Source organism: Myxine glutinosa, chromosome 3 (genome assembly GCF_964187855.1).
Source record: "Myxine glutinosa chromosome 3, kmMyxGlut1.1, whole genome shotgun sequence".
Taxonomy (NCBI): Eukaryota; Metazoa; Chordata; class Myxini; order Myxiniformes; family Myxinidae; genus Myxine; species Myxine glutinosa.
Genome location: NC_136263.1, coordinates 171,877,254 through 171,894,541, shown reverse-complemented (window position 1 = coordinate 171,894,541; position 17,288 = coordinate 171,877,254). Strand labels below are relative to the sequence as shown.

At 48.8% G+C, this 17,288-nt stretch overlaps 1 protein-coding gene across 1 annotated transcript in view; it reads left to right on the top strand.

Annotated features, from left to right (window-relative positions):
• IFT172 (intraflagellar transport 172) overlaps positions 1–17,288 on the top strand; it is a 428,976-nt gene that overhangs the window by 287,158 nt on the left and 124,530 nt on the right. The window contains exons 38-39 of the mRNA XM_068109837.2: positions 19–82; positions 15,354–15,440. Of these exons, the coding sequence (XP_067965938.2) occupies positions 19–82; positions 15,354–15,440 (151 nt within the window). The remainder of the gene's footprint in view (positions 1–18; positions 83–15,353; positions 15,441–17,288) is intronic.

Here is a 17,288-nt window from a genome sequence, read left to right as displayed (position 1 = left end):
TATTTCTTCTTTTCTCAGGTTTGAAAGCCACGTCAACGAAAAGTACAAAGAGTATTTGAAAACCCATGGCAAAGCCGATTCAGTGAGTTTCTCTCTTTTTTAAGTAGCTCTGTGTTTTGATTTCTGAGTCACGGCTTTTCCTTGGCCCTATCATGGTCTGCACAAATTGTCTCTCGGAGAATGCCACTGGAGGCACGAAATTGGATTGCTCAAAGGTGGCCATGGTGCAAAGTTTCCATTTTAAAACTTTTTGTTACATATATATATTTTATCACCACACCAAAATATTCCATTATGCTCTCATCAAGCGACTCTTAATCTTGTCCGGGCCCCGCCCACTACTACTAAAAATCTGTATTTTTTTTTAATGCCTGAATTTTGCAATCAAATTCTGCTTTAATTACTTAGTCATGAAGACTTGTGTCGCTCTACAATCTACATTAATGGTGGACAGGTGGAACAATGGAAGGAATCAACAGAACGTTAATCAAAGCATGCTGATTGTTGTGGGAAGTAAGCATAAGCTGAGGTTTTAGGCGTTAATTCTTCATTAACAAAAGACCACAAGACCTTATTTTGCTCCGATGCATGGTTAACACCTGAAACCTCAACTTCTCTTTGCTTCCCATGGTGGTTAGCGTAACTCGAGCAACGTTCTGTTGATCCAATCAAGTGTCAATCAAGCTCGATTTCCCACCTTAAAGCGCATCATTCTTTTGGTCGTTAACTTGGAGTATGTGATCATTTAAACTCATTGGGATTGGGATTCTGTGGCAAAATTGTGAGAGTCTCCACTCTGAATCTGGGAGCTCGGTGGTTCCAATCCCGTCCGAGTCATACGAAAGACCTAAAGAATGGCACGTGCTGCTTCCTTGCTTGATGCTCAGCATTTAAAAAGGATAGAGCATGGTCAAACAACCATATGTTGGCAAAACTAGTGCAGGCTCTGGTAGGCCTAATGACCTCCTCCTGCATTGACATCCTTATAAGGGGACATATATGTTATATTAAACAATAGTTAAGCTCGCTGTTTCACACAAACTTGCCTCGGAATGTTTCAGATTATTTGGTGTCAGGATTTAAAATGAAACTCTAATTGTAATGGAATTAACAACTGAATACATAAGCAATTTAAATCAATTTTGCAGCTTAAAATGCAATCTGAACAGCTTCTCATAACATCAATACAAACAATCAACAACCACCTTCAGAGGCCATTTTTCCCCGCAAAGCGGGGGTTGGCCTTTTTCGGGCACCTTGGTCCCCTTTTTGAAGTAATGTGTGTGTTTTATACTTCTCCCACCCCCCCCCCTTCCCCCGCCTCCTCCCCCCCAAGCCCTCTCCCTCCCACACGTCTCCCTGCTCTCAAATGTTGTGTGCTCTCAAGTGTTTGTGTGCTTCCCCTTCTCTCCCCATCTTGTCTTCCGCTCCCTCATTTTATATATTTTGTTTGTCTGGTTGATTTGTTTGTGAAGTAAATGTTAGCTTTTTCACGAGCCTCGATTCTGTATACAAAAAAAAAACCAAAAAAAAAAAAATGCTTTACGGCCAGAAGCCCTTCCTGCCGCCAACCCTGTTAGTCGCCTATTGCGACACACAGGGAATTACCAGTGAACTGGTGCTCAATTTGCCTACCTCGGAAGGATTGCAGGCTCAGTCAACCCTCCTGGAGTTAATTCAGCGATCGGCGGGGATTCAAACCCAGAATCCTAGGATCCCAAGCCGGCACCCTAACCGCTAAGCCAACACCAGGCTTTCTTATAACATCAATGCACAGTCAAAATCAGTGGTGGTCTTGTAACCAGGACAATCATAAACACTGGTAAGGATTAGTATAGTGATACATTTCCTCTTTTTAGCACATCGGGATAAGCAGATAGCCCATCAAGAGAAAGAATACACGAGTCATTGAGTGTGGAGTCGCTGTGTTTTGTTGTTGTCGCTGCACTTCATCAGTATGTGAATGTTAAACTCACAGTTGTGCGATTCCAGGCTCCACTGGATTTCTGTTCTGTGGATGTGAGCAGCTCAACAGGAAGTTGCTCTTGAATGTCATTTATCAGCGCGTGCAGTGTTTTTCCACCATTAATGGCATTCCTTTATTGTTATCATCTCATTATCAATTAATTATTTGCCCCCCCCCCCCCCCCTCATTTTTACCTCCTCTCCTCATCACCTCTTTACTTAAGGTGGATGGAGGTTATGTTTTCACCCATATTTGTCTGTTTGTCTGTCTGTTTGTCTGTCAGACAGACAGACAAACAAGGGTGAAACAATTCTGGGAAGAAGATGAAATTTAATAGCCTGTATTTAACCTGTTAATGAATTTTAATTAAAATTTAATTTAATTTAATTAATTGATTAAATTAATTAATTAAATTAATTGATTAAATTAATTAATTAAATTAAATTAAAGAATTTTAATTAATTTTAGTTAAATGTAATTTAAATTTTAAGATGAAATTTAACAATTAATAGCCTGTGGTATTAATGAATTTGGATGAAATTTGGTGGACATGTTGGGTGTGTAAACAGACGAACTTCATTCGATTTTGGTGAAGATCTGGATGCTCGAATTTTTAAGTGATTCTTCACCATTGAGAATGAATGAATGAATGAATGAATGATCGTTTTAAGGCCATTTTCCCCGCTAGAGCAGGGGTTAGCCTTGCGGGCCCCATGACAATCATGGTTCCCTGTTTGAGGCAATGTTTTTATGGCCGGATGCCCTTCCTGGCGCAAACCCTTGGTCGCCTCTTACGATGCGCAGGGATAAGGTGTACCTATTCTAAACCGGGGTACACACCGGAATCATTCATCCCAGCAAGCTGGTACTCAATTTGTCGACCTCGGAAGGAATGACAGGCTGAGTCAACCCTCCTGGATTTAATTCAGCGATCGGCCGGGATTCGAACCCAGGATCCTAGGATCCCAAGCCGGCACCCTAACCGCTAAGCCAACACCAGGCTAATTCTTCGCCATTGAGAAATAGAGCTAAAACCGATATACACCACAATGTATCAAAAAGTTGTCGACGGGTTATGACAAAACTTGGTAGATGAGTTTGGTAAGTGGCATGAACAAGCCGATTCGATTTTGGTTAATGTCCGGATGCAGGTCCGGCCTAACGATGGGATACAAAACGCCTACCGAGTTTTTATTTTATTTTTTTATGCAGAGTCGAGGCTCGTGAAAGAGCTAACATTTATCAAACAAACAAGCAAACAAAGTATATAAAAAGGGGAGCGGTCGACAAGATGGGTAGAGAATGGGTGGAAGCACACAAACACAACATTTGAGAGCAGGGACATCGGGAGATGTGTGGGAGGGAGAGGGCCTGGGGGGAGGCAGGATAGGTATAAAACGCAAGGACACCAAGGACTTCCAGGAAAGAAGACAAAAGTCACCTCAAAAAAGTGGATTTGGGGTGAAATTAGCGGGGGCAGAAAAGATCAAGGTTTTGGATGGGGGAAGATAAGAGATGGTGGTGAACAGCCGTTTTAAAGACCTGGAGGGAGGAGTGGGATTGAAGAGAGTGAGGGAGTTTGTTCCAGAGGCGGGAGAAAAGAGGAATGAAGGAGTGAAGGTGAGCAGAGAGTCTTGATTTTGGCAGTTTAACCATAAGAGGGTTGCAGGCAGATCTTGTGCGACCTGTAGGAATATTAGGGGGACAGAGCCCAGAGAGAGCTGGGGGAGCAAGGCCGGAGAGGAGTCGGTAGAAGACGGACAGACCACCAACCTGCCTGCGGTGAGTAAGTGAAAGGCCCTCGGAGATAGTGGAGTGCCTCTCTAGTCACATCTGTTATCTTTTCCACATCCCTATCCATATTCCCATTATCTTTCTGTCCTCATCAAACCTCTCTACATCTCCCAATCTACTTGCCCGTTGCTGTTTTCTTCCCTCCTCTGTCGCCTCCTTTTCATTGATCCTGTTGTTGTGTCCGCTTGTTGCCCCATGGCCTTATTTTTATTGCGTTACCTTCTATCCTTTGTCACATCACTGTCTCAACTGTTATTTTATGTTTCCTGCTTTTGCCAAGTTTTTCAGTAATACTATTTTTCATAATAACAATCGATTAACATGGTCAATAAGATGTCGGCAGCTGGTTTTAGTTACGGCACCCCCATTCTTGTCTCTCGCTCGCACCTGTGGAAGCAAGATTTCACAAAATTTAACATCAATGTAACCATTATATTAATTGCTTTAGGAAATGTAAAGGATGGAAGGAGCATCCGTGGTCGTCCAGAAGGAAGTGGATGAAGGTTGAGTGGGTTTTTCCTATTTTTTTGCAGACTTAACATGCAGATGGCTCTCACATCACGACATGATGTGTACTTGAAAGTAACAAAGAATGCTTCTTTTTTTTTTTACTCATGTGGAGTTAAACCAAATCGTCGAGTCAGGAAAACAAACCGCATAGTGGTGTTTCTGTGGCAGCGGCTCAGTGGCCCAAGGACTCAATCGCGACGCAATTGAACATCTTTGTGTTGGACTGGAGAACTATTTGTATTCCGCTCCAGCGACATCACTTACACTGAGGACATTTTGTTGCGCAGAATCTGAATAATGGCGGAGAGGTCGTTGGTCTTTATTTATTTACTTTTGAAATACTGCCTCGAGTATTTTCTATGCCAAACTTGTCACCTCGAAAATTGTGCAGTTGTAGAATAGTCAGATTCACGATGTTAACAAATATTATTTCGTTCAAAATTTTGGGAGATTAGCAAACCTGTACATTTTTGGAATCTTCAGAGCATGGAGAATCCGAAAATCAATGTTGGCATTTACACAGACACCTGCATGGCCGCCATTTTAGATTTTCAAAATGGCCGCCATAAAATACATATTTTGCGCTATCTCGGCTTCTAGTCAACCTAGAAACTTAATTAAATATGCTAATCCTATGTTTTCTGGGTCAAGGAATCCAATAAAGGCCATAAAATAGTGCTCAGGGTTATAGAAAAGCAACAAACAAAGGTAGTTGAAAACCATTGTCTTTATATTTGTGATATTGTAGCGACCCATGGGTCCCGCAAAGCTCGAGACCAGCAACAGAATCTCCTGGCCCAAGCCGGTGACGTAACCGGCGGCCAAACCACGGCGCCGAGGTTATAACCCTTTGCACCTGTCGGTCACATGACCACCAAAGCGTGCCTCGCCTGAGAGGCGTGGCTTTGGTTCTGATGTATGCTTTTTGGTTTGCATATATATATGCGAACCCGATAAATGGGCTTTCAGAGTTCCCGAGATGATTATACAATAAACATCTTCTCGGACGAGTTTGTGTCTTGTCCGTCACTTCGTCCGTCTCAAGCAGGAGCGCTGCTCCTTCACTGGTGACCCCGAGTTTACGATACGCGATGGACACGGCAGTGTCCCTCAAACTGCCCACTTTCTGGGAAGCACATGCCGCCGTCTGGTTCGCTCAGGCGGACTCCCAGTTCGCCCTGCGTGGCATTACGGAGGACACCACGAAATACCATTACGTGGTCGCCGCGCTCGGCTCCGTGAGCGCCGCCCACTGCCTGAGCCTCCTCCAGAGCCCGCCCTCTGACGGCAAGTACGACGCCATCAAGGCACTTTTTCTGGGCGCTTTCGCCCTCTCGCCGGCTGAACGCGCACGACGCCTGCTCGACCTTCCTGAGCTCGGCGATACGCGCCCGTCCGAACGTATGGACTACATGCTCGCGTTGCTCAGCGAGCATCCCTCGGATTTCCTTCTCCAAGAGCTTTTTCTCCGCCAGCTCCCGGCCCAGGTCCGGGTCGCCCTGGCAAGCACGACCATCAGGAACCCCCGCGACCTCGCCAGGGAGGCCGACAAGATCGATTCGGCAAGCCAGCTCGTCGGAGCGGCAAGCCAGCTCGTCGGGGTGGCTGGCGGGAGCCCGCCCGCCGCCCAGTCGGCACCCGCGGCGCAGTTTCCTGCCCACCCGCCCGACGCCCGTGACGCAGCTTCCTTCCCGGAGGCCGCCGGGCCGGCGCGACTGGCAGCGGCGACGCCGCGTCGCCTGGTCCCAACGCGTCGACCGGAGCCCCCGCCAGACCCGGCCTGGTGTTATTTCCACGCCAGGTTCGGGCGGCAGGCCCGATCATGTCGACCCCCATGCACGTTCGGCAAGTCGGGAAACGGTCGGGCCGGCGCTCACCACCAGCCATGAGCGCCGGCCGTTCCGGAAACCTGCTATTCATCGCGGACCAAGCGTCAGGGCGGCGTTTTCTCTGCGACACCGGTGCTCAGCTGAGCGTCATTCCCGCTTCGACAGAGGACAGGCGGGCCGCCATTTGCGGCCCCTCCTTAATCGCGGCCAACGGCTCCGCCATCCGCACCTTCGGCCCACGCACCGTCGCCCTCTGCTTCGGCAGCCAGCTCTTTCGCTGGGAGTTCATGACGGCGGACGTCCCCATGGCTTTGCTCGGGGCCGATTTCCTTTGCGCCCATGGGCTGCTGGTCGACGTTAAATGTCGGCGTCTCGTCAACGCCGAAACTTTCAGCTCGCTGACGTGCGCCTTGAGCCGTTCCGCGCCCACCGAGCTTTCCTGCATCCTCCCGTTGGCAGACGACTTCGCGCGTCTCCTCGCGGAGTTCCCGGCCCTCACGCGACCGACGTTTTTGGCCGTCACGGTGCGTCGAGCATCACATTCCCACTACGGGCCCGCCGGTGTACGCCCGAGCTCGCCCTCTCGACCCAGCCAAACTCACCGTCGCCAAGGCCGAGTTCGCCGCGCTGGAGCCCCTCGGCATCGTGCGGCGCTCCGACAGCGCCTGGGCCTCGCCGCTGCACATCGTCCCGAAGCCGGGGGGCGGATGGCGGCCATGCGGCAACTACCGCCGCCTCAACGGCGCCACTACCCCCGACAGGTACCCCGTCCCGCACATCCAGGATTTTTCCGCCCGGTTGGCGGGGCGGACCATTTTTTCAAAAGTGGACCTGATTCAGGGGTACCACCAGGTGCCCATCCGCCCGGCCGACATCCCGAAGACGGCCGTTATTATACCTTTCGGCCTCTTCGAATTCCTCCGGATGCCCTTCAGCCTCAAAAACGCGGCACAGGCGTTCCAGCGCCTGATGGACGGCGTGCTGCGCGACTTGCCTTTCCTCTTTACCTACCTGGACTACATCCTCGTCACCAGCATGTCCAGAGCCGAGCACCTCCTCCACCTCCGGACGCTGTTCTGCCACCTCAGCGAGCACGGCTTGATCGTCAACCCGGCCAAATGTCACTTTGGTGCGGCGACGATCGACTTTTTGGGCCACCACATCACCCGGAACGGCGCCGTACCGCTACCGGCCAAAGTCGAGGCCATCGCCGCTTTCCCGCGCCCCCGCTCCGTCAAGGCGCTGCAGGAGTTCCTCGGGATGGTGAACTTTTACCACCGCTTCGTGCCCCGAGCTGCGCAACTCATGCGGCCCTTGTACACCGCCCTCCGCGGCCAGCCGGCGAAGCACGACGTCGTCTGGTCCACGGACATGGACGCTGCTTTCACCGGCGTGAAACGGGCCCTCGCCAACGCCACGCTGCTGGCCCACCCGGTACCCCATGCTCCCATCGCCCTCACCACGGACGCCTCCGACTACGCCGTGGGCGCGGTTCATGAGCAATGGGTAAATGGGGCCTGGCAGCCGCTCGCGTTCTTCAGCCGGCAACTCCTGCCCAACGAGTTGAAGTACAGCACTTTCGACCGCGAGCTCCTCGGGCTGTACCTGGCCGTCCGCCATTTTCGCCACCTCCTGGAGGGCCGCCCGTTCACGGCCTTTGTCGACCACAAGCCATTGATTTTCGCCATGGCCAAGGTCACGGAGCCGTGGTCGGCCCGCCAGCAGCGCCACCTCTCCGCCGTGTCGGAATACACCACGGACATCCGGCACGTCGCCGGAAAGGACAACGCCGTGGCCGACTGCCTTTCTCAAGCTGGTGCCAACGCCGTCCACTTCGGCGTCGATTTCGCCCTGATGGCGACGGACCAGGCCACCGACGGCACGGTGCAGGCGCTCCGGGTGGCGGACACGGGCCTCCGCTTGGCTGACATCCCCTTCGCGGACACGGTCCTGCTTTGTGACGTCTCCCAAGGCCGACCTCGCCCCGTTGTACTGGTCACCTGGCGGCGGCGCATTTTTGCTTCGCTCCACGGCCTCTCACACCCGGGCTGGAAGGCATCCCAGAGGCTGGTGTCGGCACGTTTCGTCTGGCACTGGTTGCGACGGGACATCCGCGACTGGGCCAACGCCTGCACACCCTGCCAGCGGGCCAAGGTCCACCGTCACACCCAGGCTCCGCTGGCTCCTTTCACCGTGCCCAAGCGACGTTTCGACCACGTCCACGTGGACCTGGTGGGTCCCCTGCCCCCATCGCAGGGGTTCACCCACCTGCTTACCATGGTGGACAGGACCACCAGGTGGCCGGAGGCCGTGCCCCTCGCCTCCACCACCACCGCCGACATGGCCCAGGCGTTCATCGCCACCTGGGTCGCGCGTTTCGGCGCACCGGCGGACATCTCGTCGGACCGCGGCCCACAGTTCACGTCCGAACTGTGGGGCGCAGTCGCTCGCACGTTCGGCGTTACCCTGCACCGCACCACGGCCTACCACCCCCAGGCCAACGGGTTGTGCGAGCGGTTCCACCGCTCCATGAAGGCCGCACTCATGGCCAGCCTCCAGGACGACGGCTGGGCCGACCGGCTCCCGTGGGTCCTTTTGGGCCTCCGCAAGGCTCCAAAGGAGGACCTCCAGGCGTCCACCGCCGCCGAGCTGGTGTACGGCCAGGCCCTCTGCGTCCCGGGCGAGTTCGTGCCCGACGCCACCAGCCCCTGGTCCGCCGCACGCCAGCGCATGGACTTCCAGGAGGCTGCCCAACGTTTGGTCCCGGTGCGCACGTCCCGCCACGGCGACCCCCAATCCTACGTCCCCCCAGCACTCTGCACGGCGGAGTACGTCTTTGTGCGCCACGACGTGCACCGGGGGCCGCTCCGGCCACCATACGACGGACCCTTCCGGGTCCTACGATGGGACAACAAGTCCTTCGTCGTCAGCATCGGTGGCCGCGTGGACCGGATTTCGGTGGACCGCCTCAAGCCGGCCCACATGGACGTCGGCCAGCCGCCACGGCTGGCTCTCCCACCGTGGCGCGGCCGCCCCCCGTCCACTGCACCCCCCGTCCGGCGACCCGCCACCACACCAGACCCCCCCCCCCCCCCCCCCCCGCGACCAGCCAGGGGTCGTTTCGGTCGGGTCATCCAGACCCCCCTCAGGTTGACCTTCATGGACCAAGTCGATTCTGGGGGGGCGTGTGTAGCGACCCATGGGTGGCAAAGCTCGAGACCAGCAACAGAATCTCCTGGCCCAAGCCGGTGACGTAACCGGCGGCCAAACCGCGGCTCCGAGGTTATAATCCTTTGCACCTGTCGGTCACATGACCACAAAAGCGTGCCTCGCCTGAGAGGCGTGGCTTTGGTTCTGATGTATGCTTTTTGGTTTGGATATATATATATGCGAACCCGATAAACGGGCTTTCAGAGTTCCCGAGATGATTATACAATAAACATCTTCTCGGACGAGTTTGTGTCTTGTCCGTCACTTCGTCCGTCTCAAGCAGGAGCGCTGCTCCTTCAATATAACTGTATTACATAATACATGATATTGCAAGTCCTTTGAGGTTATAGGTTGTTATAGGAAGTTATAGGTAGTATCAGATTGAACTATAAGTCCTATACCCAGGATCTACTAGGTCTATACCGTTCAGGAATATGCTTTTACAGATCTTCATCACTGTCCTGAGTGTCATTTTCGCAAAGGTGTCTACGCAAATGGCAACATTAATTTTTGGATTCCTCATGCTCTGAATATTCCAAAAAATGTATAGTTTTGCTAATCTCCAAAAATTTTGAATGAAAAAACATAGTGAGCCTGACTACTAGTACACTCATGGTGAATCATGAATGTTTCCATGGCGGACATTTGCACCATAGGCAGCCTTGGAACTCGAACCCATATTAGTGAGGGAAATTCAATGCGACTTTGCCCAGTCCGCCCCTAAGCAAGCCGCTCATTGTTTGGGAGGGCTGGGAGGAGGAAGGCCGGTCTTAAACCATTTTGTTTCCCAGCATGCATCACGTGTGGAAGTGTTATGCTCCTAAGTTCTTTCATATTTTACTGGTGGTTATGTTATTTAAAAATATCGATCATATAAAAAGCAATGAATTCCAGAGGCATTCAGGTACTTTTGGACCTCGATTCAATGATTATTGGCTTTCCAGGTGAATGGCCGCCTCTTTTTTTTGTGCGAATTTCCAATGAAAATCAATCACACTCATCCACAAGGGACTAAAGTTAGAAGTAATGAATTTCTTGCAAGCATGAACCAAACTTATCATATCAATAATTAATCAAATTGCAATCATGGGTAGAAATATCCAAAGTTTTTCTATTTGATGTTCTCACTGTGTTGCACGACATGATGTAAACATACCTAAATCGCTGTGGTATCAATTACACTGTATTAAAGCCTCGGTTTCTGATGAATATTTTCACCATCTATAATATAAAAGGTGCTCGGTCTCGGTATACCTGCATGCGTCCGTGCGGGCGTCCACCGTCAACAATATCCCAATAGGGGATTTATACGCCAATTCTGATCGCCATCTTTTTATCAATCACATGCTATGCAATCTGCAAACGGTATGATATAGTTGAGTAAGGTAAGGATAGATGGGCCGGTTTCAATTTACATTAAAATAAAAACGCTCTTCCTTCATCTTCTTCTTCACTTATAACAATGGAGAGTCTCATTTAATCCCGTTTCTCATATCGATTTGATTCAGAAAACGCTTGCTATATTCAATACTTTTTCTTTCAACACTTACATTGTATTCATATAACAGTAATATATTGATGACTAGCAGGAGTATCCGGCATTGCCGGGGGGAGGGTGGGGGAGGAGCAGGAGATGGAGGGGTGAGGAGGGGAGTGGGGGTGTGGAAGGGGGAGGAGAGGAGGAGGGGAGAGGGAGGGGGAAGATATTTTACATAATATACATCTTTTTGGGGGGGGAGGGAAAGGGGGAGGGAGGAGGGGGGAAGGGGGGTGGAGGAGGGAGGCAGAAGAGGAGGGGAAGAAGGCGGTTCATCACCTTTTCGTTAAATATATGCTGTTGAATGTGGCGTTCATCCTGTTTCTGCGTTAAGTGTGATGCCAAACAGGGAGAAGAAGAAGCCGTACTACCAACTTCGTACACTTCCGGAATTGTTTGATTTATTTGTGTTCAAATGTCTGATGATTGTTTTGTATTTATCTATGCGAATGTGTACTTGTATATAACTGTCATTGATTTAAAAAGCTGAGGCACTATCGAGTGATTTTTTTAAAACTCCCAAAAAGGTTTTTTGTTGTTTTTCAATATATATATATATATATATTTTTTTTTTTTTTGCCTAAAACACTCCCAGGCACTCACTGATGAACCTCTGAAAGTTTGACGAAGATCCGTTCAGCCATCTCTGAGAAAAATGGCGACACAGACAGACAGACAAACAGACAGACAGACATCCCTCTTATATAGTAGATGATGGTGTGAGTCATCGCTTTCAACGAATCTCTTCCTTTCGTTGGTGTGCTCACTAAGCATTGTGCATTGTGAGGTGGCTCTAATATTCCTTTCGTCTTCCACAAACATCGCAGGTATAGACTGGTCCTTGCGGAGATGGACATTGGCAGGTTTTCCTTTCTTGCCTCCGCTGTCTCTCGATAGCAAGTCTCCCACATTCAAAGTGGTCCAGGCCTTTGTGGCAAATGTTACGCCAAGCTGACCTGTTTGTGACCTGATGTTCCCAGGTGACAACTGCTTGAGTGTAGACTTAAGGACGTCCGTATAGTGCTTTCTTTGTCCACCATATGACCATTTACCAAATTTAAGTTGTCCATAGAAAAGCGCTCTTGGGATTCAATGGTCTTCCAGGCGTGTGAGGTGTCCTGACCAGCGTAGTTTGGCTTGCATTAGGAAATACTCAATTCCTCGGATACGACAGCAGTCTAGGATTGAGGTGTTAGGTATTCTGTCATACTGCATATGGAATTGATCAAGGCATTTGATATGGCGACGATAGGGTGTCCAAGATTCACATCCGTACAGGAGTGTCATTAAGACAACGACACGACAGACACTGATCTTGGTGTTCTTGGCAAAGGCGATGTGACAATCTTCCAAAGGCCACACATGCTTTAGCGAGTCCTGATGTTACTTCGTCGTCAATCATTGCATTTTGAAAGAGGACAGCTCCAAGGTGGCAGAACTTATCTACAACTTTGAGTGGCGTGTCATCGATGATGATGGATGGGGCAGCATATGCACCTTCTGGCCCCAGCTGAAGCATCAGTGACAAAAAAAGTATGTGATTGGGGCCTCATATGGGGCCTCATATGTGATTTCTCCCAGCCATGGTTTCAAGTATGACGTGAGATATTGTCACCGGCACCCTTACGGTCCAATTGTGACCTTTATTTGAGGCATAACTCAATTCCCAAGTGTCGTTAGCATTGTTTAATATTCACCTGAAGGAAATTTGGAGAAACTTGTGCGTACTTATGCTAACAATTGCTGTCCGCACACCTATCTTGACTGCTCCAGTCACTTCAATCTTAGAGTCCAGGAAGATAAAACTTTACACATGATCGTCTCCCAGTGTAAACACATTGATCTTCTCAGTTGACAAGACTTTAGTCCTTTTTCGGTTAAAATAATGACCATATTTTTTACTTTCCTTCTTCACTATCTGCAGCAGTTTCATCAAGTCATCTTTACTTTCTGCCAACAGAGTCGTATCACCAGCGTACCCAAGGTTGTTGATACATTTTCCTCCATTCCCGATTCCAGCATCTATGTCATTTAATTCGTCAAAATTATTATAACCACAAATTAATCGGTCAGTTCTGTCCAATGTTGTTGTGTTCTTATGCATCCTGTGGCTGCTGCTTGCATCATCTTCTGGAAGTGCGGCTGTGCCGCTGATGCAGCGCCCCTGTTACTAGTAAGTTGGTACTCATTTGGACCTCGGAACGATGACAGGCTGAGTCAACCCAACTGGTGTTGTTTCAACAGCACGACAGGAGCTCAAATTCAAACCCGAAGATCTTAAGCCAGCCACCTTAACCATTAAGCCAACACCAGGCTTATTCCGTCCAATGATAATGGCATCTATCTATAATTCCAGTAATCTCTGTGTGTTTGTTTGTTTGTACGTTTGTTTGTCTGTGACCGCTGTTTCTCGACAACCACGGGTCCGATATACTTTAAACTTGCCAGGTATATTGCTGGGGACCCGAGGATGTGCCTTTTCAAGGTTTCATATTAATCGGACAATTACTTACCGAGCTATGTCCAAAAAACGATTCAACCAATCAGAGAGCAGCGAGCTATCGCGTGTGCCGAACGTGGCGGACACACTCTGCCTCGGATGGCACATTTGAGAGCGTATTCATTTATTTCCCGTCGGCAAACTATGTTGGCGCTATGTTGGCGTTAAACGATGTTTTAAAACTAATTAAAACCCCGGGGGGATTGTCACTGTACTCGCAAGCCGTTCGCCGTTCGCTTTGGCGTTGCGAATGGACCAAAACATTCCATGAACCAAACCATTTCATGTAAAGCGTTCGCCGTTCGCTTTGGCGTTGCGAATGAACCAAAACATTTCATGGACCAAACCATTTCATGTAAATAGAGGGGGGGATATAATTTTACATATAGATATAGTACGGGCATGCCCTAGTAATTATAACAAGCGTTATGCCTAGGTCCCCCGTCGGTGAAGTCATGTGAGTTGACAAAGTGGAAGACGCAGGAAACATAGAAGAGTCGATAATATTTGCGTGTGGGTTGGAGACACACCCACACACCAGATTAGAAGTTAGTAGTTCGTTTATTTTTCAAGATATTTCGCACACAAGGTTCAGACATATATGGTGGCGGCCATCTTGGATTTTGACGTGGCGACCCAATTTTCAATAGCGTTCTTCCTTATGCCTAGATACACCCACACACCGGATTAGAAGTTAGTGGTTCATTTATTTTTCAAGATATTCCACTCACAAGGTTCAACGTATGCACGAACACACGCACGCACGGACGCACACACGGACGGAGGGGAAAACCATCGTCCCCCTTTCGCTCCGCGGTGCGACGGGGGACAATAATATTAACCGGGAGGCTTGCAGGATGGCCTTGAGTGATGCACATTCTCCTCCAAGCTGTCTAGCCTGGGTTTGAATCTCGACCCTGCTATAAACTGTCATCCCTGTGTTTCATAAGCAGGGTGAATCATCAATGTGTGTGTGTCAGTCCCTCTGATGGACGTAAAACAGCTTCCCTTTTGCCGGCATTAGTTGGTGGACTTTAAAGATCCCACGGTGTCCTTCAGGAAGAGTAGGCGAGCTATAGGGAGCACCATGAACGAATTACGAGCCAACCGGTTTGTGAAAGCTTGGGTCAAGCTTTCCCCAGTCAACCCCACAATAACTTGGGAATAATTGTGGCCATTGAAGAAGAATATTAACAAACCACTGTCTGAATGGTGTGCACATAGACATGACACCCCTCCTCTGATCGCTTATTTAGGGAGCGGATGTTTCTAGTAAAAAAAAAGAAAATCCAATTCTTAATCAACTTGATAAAACATTGAAAAACATAAAATAATGGCGCTTTCGCCAATCGAGCATTATATGTCGGGTTTGCCCCCTTTGGTGAGGAGTTGGGTTCCGATTAGCTTGGACTAAGCACTTCTGCATTCAAATGTAGATGATCTTGTCAGGAATCAAACCATTGCATGTAATGAATTGTATTCCATATGCAGAAGGGGAAGTAACATACAAAGGACCATCCACAGTGTCTGCAGAACTACACTGAATGGAAAGAATGATCGCACGGTCCTGTATGACCTTAAACAAGAAAATGAGTAGGCCATTGCCGTGTTGCACTGCCACATTCATGTTTGCTCCAGCTGCAAATAACAATCTTATTTGGGTCTAAATAACCCTCTCTTCATTGCGTGACCCAACTTCTATAGTCATGTGACACTACATTGACTCATTCAGTCTTCAAGTAGATCAATAAAAGTTTATTTCAGCATGAAAGCTTGATAGATTTTGAAAAACATTTTCAACAACTCCCACAATTTTCCACTTATTTTCCAGAGTTCCCTCTGCAATTATGTCATGAAGTAGCAGAGAAAAGGAAGCAATTTATTCTCACTTCAGGGAGATTTGAATGATATTCATAAGGGAGTCCCCTTTGTAATGATCTTTTTTTACATGCCCTATTGGGTTTAAAAAAATGTTTTTTGTTGTTTACCCTTCGATTGATTTTGCAGTTAGTTGGTGTGGACGTTGTTGCTGCTTTGGACATGTATGCAGAAAGGGCTCAGTGGGAGAAGTGCATTGAAATTGCTGCTAAACAGGTAAGATTTGAAAAAACCGTTCTTCATGGTGCTTCTTTCGAGCGCAGTAGATAGCTCTGAGTAGCATCATTTGCTGGGGGGCACAGCTGTGCCATTGGACTCAGTGACCCCTGTAGATTAGAGCAAGAATTTGTAATTTGGCCAAGGTGTCAGCAATAGATAACTGACTTTTGTTGTTGTTGGTTAAGGATCGTTCATCCATGAGGAAGCTGTTGTGCCTTTTCTTATGTGGAAGTTTTGCACCCAGACCAAGTTACCCTATGGGTATTTAAAGTTTAAATGATGTAAACCCGAATATATATATATATATATTGTAACGAATTTGAGAAGTGTAACGGTTTTGAGAAGGGTAACGGTTTTGAGAAGTGTAACAATTTTGGAGAAAGTGTAACGAATGTGAAAAGTATGGTTTTGTTGTGTGTAACACCCTCGTAATGTAAATAATGGTCGCAGCCGTCCTCCTAGTTAATTCCATGAAACTTACACACAGGCCACGATATATCTTTTTAAATAGTTTATTTCCTTATTCTATGTAGGCTAAATATGTGTTTCCCACTAGATTGACTCTGCATTGTATCAAACGAAATAAGCGTAGGCCCCTTTCAATTTCCCCAATCATCTCCGCTCTCCAAAGTTCCTTTCAAAAGCGGTGCGAGTGGTGTTCAATCCCGCAAGCCGCCATTGCCCATGTGCTCATCTCGGAGAAGAGGGGGGTAGGAGCCGCCAACTCACAGGCGTGGCACGTCGTCATGATCAAAGGAGGAATCGGACAGCCCTAACAGCCAACCAGCACCGCGGTTAGCGACCCGGTAGGCGTGCCCTCGCGGCCGGCGGCTTGATTCCGCCCCGAGTAATAAAAGCGACTGGAAGGGACTGCTTCGGGAGATGACATGAGAGATGACATGAGAGATGACATGAGAGAGGACATGAGAGATGAGCTGTGAGCTGTGAGCTGTGAGATGAGAGACGCTCCAAACCAAAAAGGAGAGATACTTGGAGAGGAAACAAGCTTTGGAGAGACGCGCTGAGAGGAGGGAGACGGCTCCACCAGAAGGAGAGGAGCAGGTGTGACCGAGCCAGCGCGTGACGTCCACAGCATCAGCAGCGTCAACGCGACCGAGGGTTTTCCCGCCAAAAACGCGAATAATTGGGAGCTGCTACCTCCAGCCCTGCCGGTTGCAGGGACCTGACCCTGCCTCCCTCTCCAGCAACCCACCTCCGCCATTCCTGCCTGCAATTTCCCCCGTGTAAGTGTGAACGTCGTCTGTCTTGAATGTTGTCCTGGGGTTAAGTAAATTGAATAGTATAAGTTAACGATTCACTGTGTGACTGCTTCTTCCATCCATTGCTTGTGTGTGTCTAATAAATCTGTTCTTCCTCCGTACTCTGTCTTCTTCTCTCTTCCTTCTCTTTCGGTCGCTTTAGAGGTTTCCCGATTGAATATCTGTGGTGCGATCTGGTCAACGTTGGGGGAGTCGGGCCAATTGGGGATCCTGTAACGGTCGCGGTTGGACCATCCGCTCGGCCCAAAGTAACATCTAAACCGCGATCCGTAACAATATATATATACATACATATATATATATATATATATATATATATATATACATACATACATATATGTATATATATATACATACATACATATTACATACATACATATATATATATTGTTACAGACACGACTTTGATGTTAGGGTGGGCCGAGCGGAATGGCCGCCGTGTCCGCACAAGTTACCCGATTATGCTCGAACGTTGACTAGTCGCGCTACGCTAGATCAATGATGGAAAAGACACAACGGCTGGGATTAAAATGACACGACACCAAGGGTTCAGTTCTCAAGACCT